The sequence below is a fragment of the Anser anser genome, assembly GCF_964211835.1.
Source record: "Anser anser genome assembly, chromosome: 18".
Classification (NCBI taxonomy): domain Eukaryota; kingdom Metazoa; phylum Chordata; class Aves; order Anseriformes; family Anatidae; genus Anser; species Anser anser.
Genome location: NC_139739.1, coordinates 546,722 through 559,726, shown reverse-complemented (window position 1 = coordinate 559,726; position 13,005 = coordinate 546,722). Strand labels below are relative to the sequence as shown.

The window sequence follows — 13,005 nt, the reverse complement described above, 5'->3', positions numbered from 1 at the left end:
CAAATGCAGAGCGGACTGGCAGTGCTCACTACACTACACTCTGCATCAGCTTTTTACGTTATACTGATTTATCAGCATTTATACTAGGTACTCATAAACATTTTGAAAAAGTGGTATTTTCTTGCTCTGAGCCTTCTCCCAAGACAAAGCAGTATGAACCACGCAGCCCATCACTACTCGCTGCCCAAAACAAAGGCATACCAAGGGCACCAGCCACCAGGCTGTCACCAAGCGGGACCTTTCCAAGGCCGGGCTGTGACTTGGCACCAAGGCAGAGGCCGCGGAACGCCATCGTCCCGCCCCTTTCAGCAGAGCCTGGGCCCAGGCCTCCCTTTTGCTCTCTGGTACAGGCGACCACTATGGCCCACCAAAGGGTGCACCAACACACCCATTTACAAGTTCTCGCTGCCTGGAGACTGAGTATAGCGGTGAATTGTCCACATGCCCAAACCAAGGTGGTCTGCACAAGCTCTTCCTTGCCTTGGTGCCATTCTCAAGCAGCCCTTATCTGGTGCCCAGCCACAGGTTTCCAACACCAGGCTGGGGATGGAGGGGCACACACCTTGCTTCCTATTTGATATGCAGCCATTTGACCTCAGGTAAAATAAGCATCCTTCCCACTGACAGACTCCCTGCTGAAAGTAGAAAAATGATCAGTCTGAACTGTTTTGTTGCAGCTGCCGCTCTTCCCAAGACAGACTGCAGACACTAAGAGCTGTGGAGAGGGGCCAGCCTGCTGCCCACACAGACTCCTGTGCGAGGCCCTCTGCCCCGTGTACCCAGCTCTGTGGAGAAAGGCTCTCTGTAGGACCTCTCTGGGCTAAGGCATTGCTGGAAATCACTTCCAGCATCCCCATTAGACCTGTCTACTGCAGGTCCCCCCTTCAGAGGTGACAGCAGCTGCTGCCCCAGCCATGTTGAGGCCTCCGTCTGCTCTTTGGCAATGGTAGCGGCCTCCGCTGTCAGGGGCAAACCCTGGGCCTGCCGGGTCAGCAGGGACAGGCCACAAATCCAGCACCAGTGACCTTGTCAGCAATAGCTCACAAATGAGAAGTGCTGACGGGAAAAGTAGGAGCAAAGCATTGTTGCAGACAATTCCAAGAGGCAATGCAGATGCCAGCTTACCTTAAGCTTTCACCAGGGAATTCTGAAAACTGGGATCCGAGAGAAAAAAATTACACTATTGTACAACTTGCAAAGATACCTTGCAATAAACAGCCATTACCTGCGTTTCTCTGTAAATATATTACTGAAGAGAATATTTTCCCTGTCACAATCCTGATCACCTCTACCTTATTGCAGGAATTAGGTTATTTTTTAAATACCTCAAATACACATGACATTGTTACTGAAGTGGCCAATTATGAGAAAGTTGAAGTCAGGGAGGGGAGGCCAAAGCCCTACATCCAATGCCACATGAAGAGGCAAGCTTTTATTTGGTGCACACTGAGGACAAACTCCTGTCCTGCTCCACTTTGCAGTTCTTGCTCTTACCACATCCTCATTAGTGAGCAAGAGGACTGGGCCCCCATTTGGAGTACTGCGTCCTGGTCTGTGGCCCGCAGCACAAGAAGGATGTGGACCTGTTAGAATGGGTCCAGATGAGGGCCATAAAGTTGATCAGAGGGCTGGAGCACCTCCTGTGAAGAAAGACAGAGAGCTGGGGAAGTTGAGCTTCAAAAAGGGAAGGCTCCATGGTGACCTCATTGCAGCTTTTCAATACTTAAAAGGGGCTTGTTAAAAAGAAAAAAAAAAAAAAAAGAGGAGACTGAGACTTTTTACTCAGGCAGATAATGATAGGACAAGGAGGAATGGTTTTAAGCTAAAAAATGGGAGAATTAGATTAGATGTTAGAGGAAATTCTTCACTCAGAGGCTGGCGAGGCACTGGAACAGATTGCCCAGAGAAGTTGTGGATGGCTCATCCCTGCCATGGCAGGGGGGTTGGAACTAGATGATCTTTAAGGTCCCTTTCAACCCAAACTGTTAAATGATTCTATGACTACATGCTGCCAAAGACTATATATTAAGAGAAAAAAATAAATAATCAATGGTTCCTGAAATCCAGCAATTTCAGCATATTTGGTAGCCCACAGTCCATTTCCAGATTTCTCATCCCATAGGACAATGGTTTTAATCAGTGTCAGCAAGCTCCTGCTCCTAATCTTGAGGCCAGCTAACTTATAAGGAGTTGTTATAAGGCACTGATGCTGCCAAGACAGGCCCGCACTGTCAGGAAAGACACACAGATATTTTAGCCCTTTTTAGCTCAAAGAGCTGTCTCATTCCTCTCTTCCTTCCCATGGGGCAGGCCAGGGAGTCTCCAAAACCAAAGCAGCTGCAAGTGCTCTCTGCAGCCTTGCTGGGCAGGTGAGGGCCATGAACCACGGGCAAGATGGGACCTCCTCTTCAACACCGTACCTGGATCAGGGGTCACTTGCAGCTCTGCAATTCCTTCTCTGGTCCAGACTCCACCACTTGCTTGTAACTGCTTCACCTTTCCCAGCCTAATACATATCTTTGCTCTTATGACCACAATAAATTGACACACAACAGAATCATCCCATGCAACCTATTTGCAGCTGCCTCTGATTTTATATTAAAGTTTCCAGTTCTTTCTCCTGAAGTCTGTTCTGAAGCTTTGCATATCATTGACACCAGAAAAAACAAGCCTGTTAGTTGCTCAACCACTCCCCCCTACCTGCCGTATAATTATATATCTTACCCCAACTTAAAAGGTTTCTCAGATGTCCTTTCCAGGGAACCCGAAAATTTATTTGCCACTTCCTCAAGTATTCTGTAAGAAAGTTTGCACACTAATTCAGTCTGAAGGAGCCACGTTTTTGTAAATTAGCCTCTACACCAGGGTAAGGTGACTTTTATGCTTCCATTTCCTAATGTCAAATTGGCAGTGCTGCTGACTCTTCCTTAAAACTATAAATGTTTTCCACCCCATTCACTCTGAGCAGCGGGATGATCCTTTCCTTACAAAGGCAGAATACAGAATTAGCACTACCTGTAACTTATGAAGACATACCAACCAAAGCACCACTCTATTCCAAGAATACCAGATGCAAATGTCTACACAAATTTAGCCTGGCATATTAAGGTAGGAAGTCATAACAACGAAAGCAAACCACCTTCTCCATACTCCAGGTAATGGCAAGGTTCAAGCTAATCATGTGTTACTCTGCTTGAAATCATAAACCAAAACAAATATCCAAACAACAACCCCCCACCTCAATTGCTTCTAACATACAAGCACACATTTGAGCTCACAACCACTGAAGCTCATCCTTCGAGGACTTCCAACCTTCTCACACAGTTCAGTAAAACTAAAGTGCCAGATCATTAGCAAACCACAAACACTAACACCTAAGACAAGAGACAGAGCATTTTATCACCAAATTTATTTAAATTTCATTGACTGTTTTGCTGTAGGTCATACCAAAGTCTGCCAAAGTAAACTCAACATTTTACATTCACTGCAAGATTCTCTCAAATTTTCACAAGTCCAAAAATATGAAAGTTGTAGGGTCCCTTTCCCTCAGTTTCCATTTTGACTCATTTTTGACTCATTTTAATGACAGTGGGACTTGTATTCTACTATTGAAAGAGAACTGAGACCTTAGTTTTCCAGGTTTGCAACAACCCTCCTTTTTAAATCATGTGTGTACATATATTTGCAAAACCGACCTCCTGATGGTACAGAGAACAAGTATCATTTAATTGCTAATTCAAACAGGAAAAAAAAAAAAAGAAAAAAACAACAGCTTTGCAGCATGAAGGACAGGAAGGTGAAATTGCACAGAAGAAATGTACAAATGTCCACTTGCTGGCAGGCACTTCAGTGCCAAGCCCTCACAGCAGACGCGTGCAGTGGCAAGGTCAGCCATATGGCAGGCCTGGCCCTGCTACCCTTCAAGTTTAGGCAAATATTATCATTGACGGTTGCAGAAATCAGATGACTCCTTCTGTAAGCAGCCTAAGTTAAAAATGGTTCTGAATAGTTGGATGTATGTGAGATTATAAAGATGGATGCTTAAGCAAGGATTGCCTTACCGAGGTTTCTGGGGACACCAGGCAGTATTAGAACTTAACTAGTATTTCTAAAATAATTTTTCTGATCTAGCAAGCATTTTGATAATATATACCTATGATACGCTCTATCTCAATATTTTCTTAAAAATGCTGAAGACATTTTCCTATTTGAGAGTTATCTACAGACCACCTTTATTACACCATCTTTTGTGTGTCTACTCCTAACAAATATCAGAGAAACATGTTAGATGCTACAATTTAAACTTTCATAATATCTGAAAGTATACATCTCTTTTTAAGTGTATTTTCAACATGAAAAGAGCTAAAATCACCATTATATTCCATTGTGTAATGTGTGTGAAATCAAGACCATTTGCATAGCTTCCAAAGTGAAACTCTGGAAAATTGCAATTTTTATTAACAGTATTACTTTAGAGAAGGTCTATCTGCCTCCATTTTCACTGCATGGCCTAAGACATACTTGAAATATTGTTGGTTTCTTTGTCTAGAAAGCCAGCTTCTGGAAAATTCCAAATTGAAAGTATTTTATAAATCACCAGCCATTTTTCCTTAATCTTGGCAATTTTAATGAAGAAAAAACATTAGCATTTGAATGTACAAAAGTCCAATAAAACACGATTTTTATTTATTTTTTTTTAAATCAGTGAATGGGTAAAGTTTGAGTCAAACTCATTCAACAGTAAAAGTCTTCCAATTTCCGCTAATAGAAATTTCTTTCTGATTTGACTATAGGATAATGACAATCCAGAAATAAATAGCTATAAATACATTCATTGTTCCTATTCCAAAAATGACGACATAGGGAAGACACAAAATTGAAATCAACTTATTTGAATCTGTTTCTTTACACTGAGATACGGGCAAGTTATAGCAGAGTGACTCAAGACAGGAAAAAAATGTAAGGAATAAATTGGTCCAGTATTGACATTCATGAAACATATCAGTTAACATAATTCTGCAGTTAATTCAACCTTTAAATGACACTACTCAGTTGATTTTTATTTGCTTCAGGTATACATAATGAAAGCAGTTTCCTTTGCATCTTTGCTGAGGACAGGTATAGTACCCTGGAGACACTGTAACAACCCCCTTCAGTATGCATGTGCGTATATGTAATTATATACAAATAATCATGCATCCACACACACATTTGTATATCAACACTGCATGTGATGGTTAAATCCATCATCATTCATCGTTGGCAGCACTTGTTCCTCTGACTTGGCCTTGATTACGTAACTGTGGAGAAAGAAGACACACAATTAAGCATTAACAGTTTATTTGAATACTAAGTTCCAAATAGATAGTTCCATTAACCTCCAAGAAAAATAGGGCAGGGCAGTCAAAACATCACCAGGACTGAACAAACCATACCAAAGCAATGCGAGATTTGTTAGGTAATCTTAATTTGGGTGCTATCCTCACTGGTGGACAGCAGCTCCAGTCTGAGAAACCTCACACCAATCAGCAGGATTTAAAAAATGCTTTGGCTCTGGGATCCCACCTGCAGTATTAAAACAGTCACAGTGGGAAATACCAACATTAAAGTAATAGACACAAATACTTAGAAGTCTGCAAACCTCTGAAAACCCTGCTTCCTGCAGTAACAATTTTAATATAATTTAGTATTTATAAATATCTCTATGGAACTGGATTTTATGAAGTTAACACACTTTAAAGATGACAGTCCACAGTTTCCCTCAATTATGTGGATTAAGTCCACATATCATGTGATACTGACTTTTCTGATTTGTGCCCAGAAAACTACTTGCAGGCTTCAGAGCTCAGTACCAGCATGGTGATAACAATGGTCACACACTTTGGGTTTCTGCACTAGAGGAGCACGAAGAACTGTGTTACACTGCCAGTGTGTAAGGCATTCAGCAACCAGACTGAGCACCTGCAATTTATCAGTGTCCATGTACAGAGAAGGTCTCTTATGTACCCTGGACACAAAAGGTCACCTTCAGCTGTTGATCACATCGAGGTTCTCAAACAGGTGTGAGCTTACAGCCCAGAAGCATTGTCTAGATATAATTTTGCCAGCAATTCCCATCCATATATTAGTCACTTTTCTCCTTTTCCATCCAGCAGTTGACTTACACAGCTTGATTTGCCTCAGAACCTACAGAGAGACCTCCTCTAGACGTCAGCAGCCAATGTGCCTCGAACGGAACCCTTCTTACGCATCTAAACGTAAAATAAAACTGTGAGCTACCACGTAAAGAACCTATCATACTGTGGTTAGTACGAGAGAAGTAACGATCTACACAGCCAGGACTACTTTCCCTGGCCAGGACCAAAACCAGAACCAGCCTCAGCTGAAGTTTTTTGGAGACTGGGAATACAGAGTGTTTCTTTTCCGTGAGGGAAGCCTGGGAACCATACAGCAGCGGTAAATGATACCCCTTAGATTTTTAACAGGCCATGAGGCTTCAGCTCAGAGCCATACCGCTTGAAATACCCAAAGACATGAGATACATCACAGTGCTGTTGCAGGGTCAGATGCTCTTCTATTATGCACTGATTAGCTGATGTGTATTTAATGAGGCACAGGTGCTCCTTATCTCCAGAAGCCAGATACATAAAACTCTAAGTGAAAGAAAGAAAAAAAACAAGAAAAGGATGGGCTGGGATAGAGAAACTCTGGAAGAACATTGATGAGGATTCAGAGAGTAACAAAAAAAGTAACAAAAGCAGGGACCCTGACAATAAAAATTGACTTATGATGAAGAACAGGACCAAAAAGGAACTGAAATGTCCACAGAATCTAAAGAGAAAGATTAGCTTAAACTAAGAAGAAGAAACGGTGTTAATGACAAAAGGGAATAGCAAAACAAAGCAATGTATTCTACGGAAATGTAATGCTGCCAATATTAGGAGGCTTGCTTTCTGCAGTTGTTTCTATTTAAGCATTGTAAACCTACATAATGCAACAGCGTCAAAAAACATTTCTCTGTAGAGATGGAAGCATGAACATATTTTTGTCAACATGTTAAGTACCCTACCACTGAAGTCCTTACTTCCCAGTAGTCCAGGCCATAGAAAAAATGTTTTGTTGTATATCTGGGATTTAATGAAAGTTACTATTTAGCACAATGAAGTAGCTGCTTATGAAACACAACCAAACTATTTGGGGCAAAATTAATGCTCACGTTGTATTTGCAGTGACATTTTTGCCTTTAGGCTATTTTTCAATAAAAGGTGCATGTCACCGCAAAAACCTTGGAACAGCATCATTTATACGTATTTATAGACACCTCTATTTAGTTAAGAAAAAAATATTTTAGCGGTAGGTTTTCACTTCTCTCATATTTCATAACACACATAGAAAAGCTGTGTTAGTGTAACTTATCAATGCATTTTTCTCATGAAAAATAGACTTTTTCAAAAAGTAATACACTTAAGTTCTTGAAAGTAAGGTCATACACGACAAGCTACTTGAAATAAGCTAGTTGCATTGCTCAGCAAAACAAGAAAAATAGTATACAAGTAGGTTTGATATTTAAGAACAAGGATAAATGTTACACTCGAGAAACATGAAGTGGGCTTTGGTTAACTAAAAAGAGTAGCAAATGTTTTGCAAAAAGTATTTAAAAGAACAGTTACTTACCAGTGAGAACTGTGAAACAACATTTGCTTTAGGGAAGACAAACATCCAGAGACACAAAAGGGAAACTTTCTCATGCACAGGGCTGCATCAAGCACTGCTTACTCTCTCCAATACATACCTTGTATGCAATACTCACACTGCCACTATCCTTTCTCAGAGAAATTGGATGAAGTCCGTTTCATTCCAAATAAAGAACTATGGGTGTGCAAAAGAAAACCCTTCTGATAAAAATCAGGTATAGAGAGGAAAGTGGTTACTCTTCCTCCTTCATAGACACCTAGGAATAGGTGGTTCTAGCAATAGATTCTGGCATAAAGCAGAATTAAAGAAGAAATCCATGTGAATTGAGAGAACACCTTCCGTAATAAAAAAATATCCAAATGCCAGTAAGAAAGTACTGTGTTTGCAAGAGTGTATGGACATCATTCTTTTCCAAAATATATTTTGGGAGCTGCCAAGGCAGACAATCCCTTCAGCTTATCTGAAAAGAAAGTTTGGTTTTACCAGTTCAGACCATCTACCTATTAACACACAGAATGGTGAAGAAGCACTTCTTCCAAACTCACAAAACATTTCTACACAATGCAAGATGGCTCCACGCAGTTCAGAAAGACCAAACAGAGAGAGCATAACAAGTGGGGATGGAGGAGTTACAACTAGTTTTGATACTAAAAGAAAAGATGTGTTAGGCTCAAACCACAAAATGCACTTTATAACCACCGTCAACAGTAGGTCAAAAGCATAAGACAGTATTTAAAGCTGTCTGGCAGCTGAAATGAGTTAACCCATGCAAAAAAGCAAGTTGTAGCTGAAGGCACATTGTGTCCTGACAGCACCAAGACAATGGAAGCAAAATGACAAGCTGAACAGGTTTGGGGCATAAAGCAATTGGCAAAATGGGAAGAAAACATAATTGCAACTCCACGGACTGCAAAGAACCTGAAGATAGCGGGACTTAGAATGAGAAAGGCTCTTGCCAAAGGTTGAGCTCTGGAAAGAGACTATAGAAGAAGGCTTCTTGCTTAGCCTATGATGTTTCTCTACCTCTTAAAAGAAAGAGCTGGGAAAGTGCCCAATGGATGGATTTCCTTCTAGACCTCAGTCCAAAGACAGATCAAACTAAATATATTTGATCCTCACAGCCCCTAATGCAGGAAAATTGATACCGCCTCAAACCTGTTAATTTTACTGTTTTTTTTCCCTCAAGTAAAATTTAGTTTTGCTGTGCTAATCAGGATGAGTGCAACTGTTGTCACGTGACATATATAAGTTTGCTTCACAACATGTTTGAAGAGAAAAAGTAATCATGTCTAACAATGATTAGAAATGAAACAAAGCAAAACGAGATGACAGCTCTACCTGACAAGTGGTAAACAGGCACTCAAAGGGATTTTATGTAATGAGTATGATAACATAAATGAAGAGATGGGCAATGTAGACATTTCAGATTTACTGACATCAGAAATATTTGCCTTACAGCCACTTCCATCTTAACAAAACACAGCATGCAGAAGCTTGAAGTGCGTGGTTCTGCAGAGGAGAATCTTTAAAGGGGCTATAATGCTCATCAGCAGTTGCCCAGACACACACAAGGGGATGTACACAACTTAAATTGCTTCAATTTCTAACAGTCTAAATGGCATAGCTATAGACAACACACAAACATCAGCCTTAAGGAGGTCTTACCGCTTCCAGCTCCTTTTGGGTTTCATCCTCCATTCTCCTAATGTCTTCCATAGTCAGATCAATCCACTTGTCAATCCAACAGAACAGCTGGCGATGAAAGTTGGTAAATATCCTTTTTTCTTGCTTTAAGAAGATAAGTAAACATTAGATACAGGCCTGCTTTTTGCCAAAGACTGGTGAATTGATTGCAGGTATTCATTTTGAAAAAGTATAATCTTTAGGTGCTTAATGTTTCATACTGCTAGAGGTTTTGCCTCCTCACATTACTCGATCCTATTTAAAGCCATATTAATTCTCACATTTTAAAAATGAACAGACTTCACTATCAAAAAAAAAAGTTTTGCAAAAGGTCAGCAATTCATGTTACTTGAAGATCCTGAAGAATCCTTCTAAAATTTGTTCTACCCAAGACAGCACCAAGCTGAAATAAAAATGGCATCATAACAGCTAGAACATTTAGCTTGCACTGTGTAAAAATCTAGACCAGAACTGTCACGGGCTCTGTGCTGTTAAAAAAACAACAAGGATACTCAATTCCTGAGGCAGAATGAAACAATAAGGGGGGTAGTTCTGACTCCAAAGATGGCACACTTGTGATTTGTACTGAGTCAGCATCTCAGCAACACCTGATGTACAATTTCAAAGGTACAAAACCCTTGAGAGTACAGATATTTAAGCTAAGGATTCCACAGCCATTTCATTACAGCAGGCATATCTGGGTTCTGAATCGATCTCAGTAAGAACACTGTCACTATGACTCAAATTGTTAGGTTTCACATTTTTAAAATACTGCTGCCCCTAAAAACAGTGTTGTGCTGAAGATCTGTACTAGCCCAGTGTAGCTCTTGTGCCATGGAATTTTAACTTTTACAATGTTGACTTGGAAGATGAAAGAGGTATCACATAAATCATCCCATTTGCAGAATTATCACTATTGCTTCTGGCTGCTCTGATAAAAGCAGTCATGCAACACTGAAATCTATTTCACTACTAAAACTCAGACTTCTGCATGTATTCAATTACCCAGGTTGCCACCTAAAGTTCAGGTCTTGTTCATCTGCTCCCAGATTTTGCATTGTTAAAGCTGCTGACTGTCCTCAAAACCAAAGCTGATCACCTTTAACACACAGTTCTTGACAACTGGCAGAAAGAGATCAATTTCCTCTGAAGAATCAGCTTCAATTAAAGCAAGGCCAAAAAAAAAAATAAAATCTTATCTTCAAGTATTCCCCTCATCAGATCACAGAATCAGTCTTGGCTCTTCTGGTAGCTTATTCCCAACCAGTTTTCAGTTTGAAACGTGTAACGCACAATTCCTTCCCAAACCCACCACCACACCAAAGCATCTCCTTTCCCTTCCTTTGCACTGCAGATATCACAAACTACCTTCTCTATCTTATTCTCAATTATTATTGTTTGAAGCTTTTCTCTTTTGCTATCATCACTATTAAAATAACAAGACTTTTAATGCAGGTTGCTAGGTAGTCCACTAACAGCTGAACGCCCTGTTTACCACAATGAAAATGGTCTCACTTGTGTTGTCAGTGAGGAAACACCATGCCCAACTGCTACTGGAATATGTTTTTGTTACTCACTTTTACAGCACATTTTCTCTGGATTGAAGAGAATTGGAATGCCAGTCTAGATCAAACACTTCGACTACACGTTAAGTTTACATTCTGAATGTTTCAACTTTTTTTTTTTTAAATTTCAAAATTCATATTCTGATGATAAAGTAGTAATGAAATAAGATGCAAGTGTAATTTGACAAAACACTAGTTGCCAACTAAACCCTAGTGTATTGGATTATACTTGCATCAGACCTTGCTTTGCAAGCATTTAATTCCAGAGATATCAAGTACTGTAGAATTAGTACAAATGCAAGAACACTTTCATATGAAAACTAGAATAGAAGATACTAAAGAAACACCAGTACATATTTTATGCAGCTTTCAACTTATGAGGTCAAAACAAATCAAACATTTGTCAAGTGCTGTGGTTTACAAAATCATGAGTTAAACTTACATGACACAGACTCTTTGCTAATATTTTTGCTTTTTTAGCTTAGAGTGTTATTCTAGTACACCATCAGTGAAACATCACTGCTTGTAGACCAAGACACAAATGGTTCTGTTTGCTGAAGAAATGAACAGGAACTGCTTGACTGCAAGCAACGGGAAACTTCTACGCTGTTTCACCTCAAAAAAAAACACCACCCACCACCACCACAAACAAAAAAACTCTGCCAGAACAGAACCACCCTGCCTACCTACCTGCCCACCACCAATCCCAACTCTCCAGCAACATCACAGTGTTTTTTTTAAGAAGCACTTACCTTTTGTATAAAGTTTTCAACTTTGTTCTGCAGTCCCCACCATTTAAATTTGATAGTCACCAACTTGTAAGCACACATTTTAGGACACTCTTCATCAGTTGCTAGCTCTTTCTGTTTACAGATAAATGAAAAGATTTTTTTAATTTATTTCAGTGAAATGCATTTAATATTATTATTAGAAATTATCATTCTAGGTATTAGAAAATGACTGCACTGTAATCTCAACATAGGATAACAGGGATTAACAGACAATCAGGCTAAACATATAAAACAATTCCACCCATACTGCAAGCATATATTATAAATTTAAGTTTTAACATTATTTTCATTTTCATGACTTAAACTATAATATACTTTCAGGCATTTTGAGGGGACAACGAAGCTTAATTATAATAGCTAGTGCCAACTTATTTTACACTTCTGGGTCAATTACCTACAGGCAATTATAACCTGAGTTGTACTAAGTTTCTCATTCTCAGTATGATTGTGGAAAACATTCGCACTAAGAAAAAAATCAGATAATAAAAAGCACAGAACTACCCCTGAAGTTTACTTCTCACAACAACATCAAACAACTTCATTTCAATCCTGCTTTGCCTATGTGCTGCAAAAAGAAATTGAACCCTGGCATGCTCTCCCCTATTCCTCTCTTCCTCACCTTCCTTCCCCGAAGGCAATGACAGAAGGATATGTCTTTACCCAGGCACAGATGTAATTTCTAGTTGCGTGGCATAATATACATATGTTTTGCATAATGAATTATCAACCTTCTGACTGCTACTATAGAATAAACCCAGGAACCTCCCATCATTGGCAATAGGTGGCCATAAGACAACAAACTCCACTTCAAAGACAGTGAGCTATGGCTCAAGGACTTTGTGTAGAAGAAAAAGAATCCCCAGAACTAACTGAGGGGAAATTCAGGAGACACCCACCACCATCTCCTCTAATTCCTAGGTTTCTATCAGAGTTCCTACTTCCAAACAAGTTTGAAGTACCTGTAACATCACGCACAGTGATTTTCCTACAATTCATGCGGTCAAATTTATGTAACAGAAGAGACTATGTCATGTTTTTGTCTAACAGCACGTTTGGTTACTGCAGCCCTTCTAAGAGATAAAAAATAAGGTTTAAAACAAACAAACAGAACTTAACCTACACCTGCGTGTTTGGCTTGAATAACAAGAAATTACTGTATGAAGTGCACAGATTTTTATTCTGCCATAGACGTTTGTTCTTCTTTCCTCCTCAGGGAACAGCGAGGGCTGATACAGGAATTGCCTATTTGGGCCTGTGTGACCCAAGGAAAG

The 13,005-nt window shown here is 39.8% G+C and overlaps 1 protein-coding gene across 2 annotated transcripts in view; it reads right to left on the bottom strand.

Moving 5' to 3' along the window:
- Nucleotides 1–3,394: 3,394 nt before the first annotated feature.
- The window catches only part of PITPNB (phosphatidylinositol transfer protein beta), a 31,142-nt gene continuing 21,531 nt past the window's right edge, over nt 3,395–13,005 (bottom strand). Inside the window, exons 8-11 of one of the 2 annotated variants that reach the window (XM_083803274.1) lie at nt 11,696–11,806; nt 9,361–9,483; nt 6,165–6,251; nt 3,395–5,300 (exon numbers count right to left, since the gene is read on the bottom strand). In XM_083803274.1, the coding sequence (XP_083659400.1) occupies nt 6,204–6,251; nt 9,361–9,483; nt 11,696–11,806 (282 nt within the window). In that variant the 3' untranslated portion in view covers nt 3,395–5,300; nt 6,165–6,203. The remainder of the gene's footprint in view (nt 5,301–6,164; nt 6,252–9,360; nt 9,484–11,695; nt 11,807–13,005) is intronic. The other variant, XM_083803273.1, reaches the window with a different exon arrangement.